The sequence below is a fragment of the Rhizoctonia solani genome, chromosome 6 (genome assembly GCF_016906535.1).
Source record: "Rhizoctonia solani chromosome 6, complete sequence".
Taxonomy (NCBI): Eukaryota; Fungi; Basidiomycota; class Agaricomycetes; order Cantharellales; family Ceratobasidiaceae; genus Rhizoctonia; species Rhizoctonia solani.
In genome coordinates, this window is record NC_057375.1 from 2347966 (window position 1) to 2355287 (window position 7322).

The 7322-nt window shown below is 45.6% G+C and overlaps 1 protein-coding gene across 1 annotated transcript; it reads right to left on the reverse strand.

Annotated features, from left to right (window-relative positions):
- Positions 1-1208: 1208 nt before the first annotated feature.
- On the reverse strand, positions 1209-3217 carry RhiXN_06156 (Dyp-type peroxidase family; the record flags this gene model as incomplete). Its single annotated transcript, XM_043325972.1, has 9 exons — positions 1209-1447; positions 1507-1614; positions 1687-1914; positions 1972-2226; positions 2295-2306; positions 2369-2376; positions 2428-2771; positions 3008-3062; positions 3120-3217. 9 exons carry the CDS (start codon positions 3215-3217, stop codon positions 1209-1211), a joined length of 1347 nt encoding a protein of 448 aa, XP_043181404.1.
- Between the last annotated feature and the right edge of the window lie 4105 nt (positions 3218-7322).

Below are 7322 nucleotides of genomic sequence, written 5' to 3' on the forward strand. Positions count from 1 at the left end.
CTGACATCGATACGTGTACAAGTAACCATTCCCGCGGTCTCACATGATGAAGTGATGCGGCGAAGAGTCCGCTCAATTATAAACTTATACCCAACGCAATGGAAAGGTCTGAGGCTGGTATACACGATCCGAGTCTCAACAGCATTCATTTGACATCTGTTGGTATACACCAACAATTGAATAAGTCCTCCATACAAATCAAAAAGGAGGAAAATTTGTCTAGAGAATGGTTCTACAAGTTCACGCGACACCTTTCAGTTCCCAATCCCCTAGATGTTTGATATGTAAATTGCTGTTGGAGATCTTTGTGTTGAGAGCCAAAATGACGCGGTGTTTATTACCAGATGAACTGCTTGTATGTACGATTGATCAAACCAGACGTCTGCTTGAGCAATTTTCATGCCCCCACCAACCAATTGTAGACTTTGGGCCATTTCTATCGATGAGGAACAGCCTGTTTACCTATTTTTTTATATATCACCGGTGAAATGGTATCTCATTTCAGTCCATAAGCTCCAGTGGCTAAACGCTCAATGGGTGGCTGGCATATGGCGGAATCGGCATCCCAGTCAGAACTTTACAAAAGAGATGTGCAATCACTCGGACATGGTTTTACCAACTATATACGTGACATCCTGGACAGGTCATTCATGATGAACAATGCATGAACGATGTAAGATGTAAGACTGTAGAGTCATGCTTGAGCTCTCGAAAACGCAGACACGGTGGTTCGCTGCATCGTTTTGCGTGGCACGTGTTCCCAATCCGTGCTATCGAAGAGGATTTTGTTCGTAACATGTCTCACGTAATTAGGGGCAAAAGCATCTAGGGATCAAGAGTACCTAGGTCATGCCACTAACAGGGAGCTATGACTTACAAAAATACCCTAACGTTTAGGCGCATGCTACTTATCCGCTAACTTGACTTATGGGAGTGATGCTCTCGTGTTGCGATGTCAGCATCATGGCTCGAGCGATACATGCATCCATACAACGTGTTCGCTTTTGCATCTAGTATATGGGGCCAGCGAGAAATCCCCTACGAGTCTCAGTTTGCTAGATTAATATTATGATCGAGACTAAGGTATGTAGTATGTTATAGTCAGGCCGGAAATTTATTTGAATTTGTCCCCAAAACACCTGCGTTCTCGATGCTATACATACGTTCCGTATCTCAGTCAAATTCACTTCATTTAATGGACGCATATATTACATGTGAACGGCGCATAGCTGCTTCAGAGTTTGGAGCGGCGGGACAAAGAAGTAGGCGCCTCCGCGTGGAATAATGAATCGCCCGATATTGACACTGTTTCCCACATTATCAGTCGTTACACGGGCCTCAGCTGGTTGCGACTGTTGGTTCTGCCCAATCAAGGGATCTAGTCCCCAGAAATCGAAGTTTGGGCCATTGTGTTTGGTTGGGGGGAATTCAGTGTTGTTCGCCCAGGCTACCATAGATTAGGAGTTCAGTGTATAATTAAGCGATGTCATATGCATAGAGTCTCACCAGTCTGCTGCAATTGAAACCCTTGGATAATGTCATTTTGGTAAGCAACAAAAGCTAGCCCACGGCTATGTCGCGTCTTGTGTTCTTTATTCTCTTCAGGTTCTACCTCTGCAATTACAGGGTTGGGATGAACGTAGAATTAGTTTGTGCTCTTTGCTATGTGGCTCAGCATGCTCATACCAGGTCCGTATGCAATCCCGGCTCGTATGATACTGTTTTCGCCAAAGTTAAACTTGAGCCTATCATTGTCGGAATTTGAATAGTCAACCCGGGGGTTCAGTTTACGAATGTGGGCAGAGAATGGACATTTCGTTTGATCATCAGGCTTGAATAAGAAATCGTTAACTCGTTTGGGATTGCTGGCAATGGATAGGTTATCTTCGTGCGGCGAGAGTTCCAAAGGTGTTCCTAAAAGACAGGAATTGAGTCAACATTTGGCCATCGAAGTGTTATAAAAAAACAAACCGCTTGGCCATCGTCCAACTAACTGAGCAGCACGCAGCGCAGCACCCTTCTCCCTGAGCTGATCGGGTGACATTCCAGGTATTTTTAGGTCGATAGCGTTGTCCACTGTCCATTTGTGAAATTCCGGAACCAATTGATCATACTGTCTAAAGGCCATATAGCTTCCATTTTTAGCCCAACCAGGTCGCTTAAAAGCCTTGCTTTTATCGCTGCTCGTGCGGTCATTATCGCCTGGGTGTCCCACCAAAATGTTTCCTTGAAAATATCAAGACGGAATTGATGATTAATGACTCGAGACTCTATCGAAATCAGTTCTTACATACCGCGTTCAGCTTCTAATTGTCCGGAAATTTCTGGCATTCACAAAATACGCCCTTCAACCATGGATTCGAGATACCGTCCTTCCTAATAGAGTTCATAACCAAATTTACCAGGATTATAATCGCCATTGCTTACCAACCAAAATGTTCATGACCCTGGAGCACAAACGATAGATTAACCGACCCACAAATGAAATCAGGAAGACCAACCTTGTTAGCACCAGGGCGGACCTGACCTCTAAGCTCGTAAATTACTTCTGCATTATTGCCCAAGGCTAACTTGACATCGTCTCTGAATTTTTGTAGAGTAGAATCCGAATCGCCTGCAATAAGTAGGATGCCATGAATTTGGTCATGCTGCTTCTTAAATTCGTCGATCCATTCTTTTGGCTTCCCGTCTTCCATAGGATCGCCTAGTTTTTCAGCGCACACCAATTGGCCTTGCTTGAGAACGTCGGGAGTTTCAAAACCAGCATAGAGCTCTCGGGGTCAAGGCCTAGAATTTTAAGGCCATTATAGGTAAATCCGATGTTAATAAATCCTGTAGACAACAATCCTTGGCCCCTGTAGCTTTGAAGTGTGCAATACTCTCTCTCGTGCCAATCACAGCTTTAGCAGATGATATTTTGGGCAATATGCTTGGCATTGTGTGCTGCTTAAATAATGCTATAAGAATGTGCCTTAGTAATACTCCAACCTCTCCCATTATTACATACCTCCATCACGGATCTTAAAGAAAATAAAATCTTCACACGTTTTGGAAACTGGACACTGTTTGGTGCAAGTAAGCTCTCAGAATTGCAGAAATTTACAGTAAAATATACATACACCACATCGCCCTGAATGTCATCAAGGTCGACCTCAGATCTGAAGTCCTTGTTGGTGCACTCGGAAGTATGGGTGAAGATGAATTGTTTTGTAGTCATTGCGGGCGGATAACAACACAGGACTACTGGTGGGGAGGTGAAGCCTTCATGCAACAACATTTATATTCAAGGCCATTGAATAGAGCTTGCCAACTTAGTATAACTGAATGGAGTCCGCAGGTATTCATGATGACATACCTTGCTTGACCCAAGGCCTCTAGCAAAACGTCATGTACAGGCCAAAAGAGAGCATTTTGACAGATAGGAGGAAGTAACATTGACATCACACAACTAACCACCTTCTATTCAAGTGTGAAGAGTAAGCCTTTTCGGAACAGCACTGTCTTACTCCGTATGTTATCTATGGAGCCAACCAGGTATATGCACATCCGCACCTTCTATTTGTAGCTCCAGATCTAGAGCTTCAGCTTTGTGACACCCATCCGGTTATTCGGAACGCTAGACATACCATTTCTATTCAATTCCACGACGACCGTGAGATAATCGGCGATGACCTTGGTATTCGGATCCTCATCGGAATTGTGGCTGCGTCAACCTTTTGTATACAGAATATAACATTTCAGGCACTTAGCTACAGTCAAACCCCTCGAAAGTGATACCCTTGTCATACATGACCCCGGAATCACCGAGCTCCTCGGCTCCCATTTTTACTCCAATTACGCCACTATTCCCACACGTAACATGGCCGGGCAGTCGTTCTGTCTCTACGACAGCTACAGAGAAATGAGATCATGCAGGCAGGAAATTCCGGCCAACGAGCGCTGGAATTTGCTATTTCTGGCCTTGCGAAGGCCACTAGTATAGGCCGTGCGGGGCTAGGAAGCCAGCGCCTGCAAAGTCCTGTATCCATTTTTTACTACCATTCGGATTTAAGGAAATACATGCAAATAAGGCAAACCGCTCAACGTTCACCACTCATCCACGTGACCTTTAGCTCATCCAGCAATTTCGAACGTTGATTAGATCATGTTGACAAACGGGTCGAGGAACGCGCTTGGTGTATTTTTCCGCTCCTTTTCCCTGCCCCCTATGTCTAACCCAGGTGGCCCATCCGGCCCTTGAGTTGTGCTCACATCTCAGTCGGTTTAGTAAATTATTACTAGAACAATTTGACTACGTTGTGCAGCAAAACTAATTAGAAATTAATCAGCGAGTTCAGATGTCTTCGCAGACCTGAGCTTATCTCCTTGAGACTTGAGGCCTAGGTCGTCAGGATTCAAACTATTATCATATAAGCGATTTGAGGTGCGTGATCGAGTTCAAACAGGGCCCATTCCTGTACCTATTGTGATACAGTAAACGTGGTCATGTAAGCCGCGGCGTGCGGAGGCATCGCATGCGATACTTGACCGAGGGCGGAGGTCGCAATCGCGTGTGTCAGCTTTTTTTAAAAAAATACACGTCCATATATAACTAGCAAATATGAGAGCTACATACAAACAAGGCAAACCGCCCCACATGAGTCACCTAGACACCATTCCATACTGCGATCTTGGAATGGTGTACTGAGCGTGAGAACTCAGGCTGTTCTCACATTTTTCAGCACCCACCCGCCATCCCTCAATTTCTGCCGCATTTTCACGTTATTTTTACTTATTACCCATCTCACTGCGGTTTCACTCCTAACATATCCATCTATGTGCGGTTCTCTGCCACCCAAGCCTTCTATCCGGAGAGTCACAGTCTTGAGTGGCCTGGTCAACGCCACTAGGCCGCCTGCGGGTGGCCACAGGCTTCCCCTCTTGTACCGCGTACAGAACCCACACATTATACACAGCAGCCGAAGCATAGGTTAAGTCTGTCCCAATGTTGGCTTCCCAAACCCGACCCTGATATGGTCAACGTCATAAATAATCGTCCAGTTCTGTCAACTCTTGAAAATACCTATGCATGGACCACGCAGTTACACGCCCATAGCCAACAGTATTTTGCGGCGACTCAACTTTGGGCATTTTTTCATCTCACTAGTAACTTGGATTCACATAGCGAGGAAGAGTTGAAAAAATAAATCAAGGCCATGCTCGGGAGCAACTCGAGGCTTGAAACCAAAACCTTTGATCAAGTCCAACGTGAACTTGAATTATTCACATGGGTGGCTACAAGGAACACCATAGAGTTCACCATGAAGCGACGGACGATAAGACTACACCAAACTCCATTTGGGGTCCGCTCGGGGTCCGCATACAGGTGAGTCACAGTTGAGGGATGTTCTAAATTGTGCTTACAATATTCCTATACATGGTACACGGATATTAGTGCTCGAGAGTTGCCGTTCAGACTCGGCAGTAGCCTGGATTCAGTCACAAGTACTCAGGATAATAATGAAAAAGATTATACAGCAGCCTCTCGACACCGACGGTTATACATGTTGGAGCAGGGGGTACACGGGGGTATGCTCCCCAACCGCATGTATATAGCACGTGCCCGCATACGCGGATATGCATCTCTTTCCATCACCTCGTACACCCGTCTCCAACGTCCCTTAGATCTACTACGACTAGTCGAAAAGGATGGTCGAGAACTAGAGTCTTATATTGAAACGCCCCTCCCAACCGCCGGACTAAAGCCCTCGAGACGGCAATTCAAGCTAGGGACAATCCTGAAACCCAAATTATATCACCGAGAAAATCTCAGTCCACTAGTCTTGAACAGGTGCTTGTTCATGTACATACCGACTAATAGCTTTTGCTGCAGTCGTACTCTTGATCGTATTGAGCTATGTCGTGTATATACAAGTGAGATACTGGTCCTGTAGTTTGACTGTTTTACCTTTTATTCAATATGTAATACTCTGCGGATCCATTATTCAATCCATCTAATTATAGTTATTATAGACACGCATAAACGACAATTATCCCTTATCATCTGCCCGCACGTCCGCGCTGGCCATAAAACCCAGACCGGTGAGGTTGGGGAACCCCCGCGGCTGCGAAGCAGCGAGGGAGGACCGGGGGCACCCGACCACGAGTCTGGCTCGTGGGCGGGCGGCCCAAACCAGCTCTCGTGACCTACGGGATGGTGGGTGGGATAAAAACGACATGCAAAGACGTGGCGCGGCACTCGCTGTGTACGAGGCCAGACGGTAGAGGTCGGACACAAGTCGACACGGCATGAAGTGGTCCTCACGTGACTCGCTACACGCTCCAGATAAGTCACATAACGTCCAACTGGCGCCCAGGTCGAATAAAGATGTAATAGTGCATGTATATGAATAGAATTAATCCCAATAGCTAACAAGAGTTACAACTTTCTTTAATATCCCAGTACAGTTCCCGTCTTCTCTCTTTCACAATCTAGGTTGCTAGACTTAATGCTCCAAAGATTACTATACTTTCAATGTCAACCCGATATACGCTTTTGCTCTTGGCCTCGATGCAATAGACAAAGACTACAGCTGGGTCAAGTTGCGCATATATAAGTACCAGTTTCAAGTTCCAAATGCCCCATCGGAGAAAGATGAATCAAAGACGTGTCAAATAAATCTGGTGCACAAGTCCGTGACATCTTCCAAATTAAATCAAACCCAGGCTCCTTTTTTTTCAGCGTGAGTTTTGGCCCATGTGATTCAGCCTGCCCCAAGCAATTAGCCGACTCGGGAATAAAAAAAAAACGCGAGGAAGCAAAGTCGTGCATATAGGACCACGTGATACTCGCCACAAAAGTGGCCACGGACGCATTTTACCGAGTACGGCTATCCCGCATCCCCGCGCACTTGACCAGAGTCTTATCTCCGACCGGTTCCGAGGATCGACAACACCGCTTGTCTACCCTGTGCTACAAGTCAAGGCACGGCGCATTCACACGGGACAATCTACTTTTATCAACAAAGACCACCGCGTCATCATGTCATGCTATTCAGACAGCCCATCATCTACAATGAAACAACATGACACAAAAAAAACAACACGATGACCAAAAAAACAACACGAGACAAACAGCGATAAACGTCCGTGCCTTGAACATCCACAACAACGTAAAAGAGGAAGAAAGTTCTACAAGAATGCCCCAGACGGAAGGAGGAAGAAAAGACAGATGAGAAATGGAATGTTTATTGATTAAAAAGCGTACGAGTCATAACGTCACTGTTACTGTCAATGAGCGGGTTTTAAAAAATGCAAGAAAGAGTTCAAGTCCGCAGAATTGT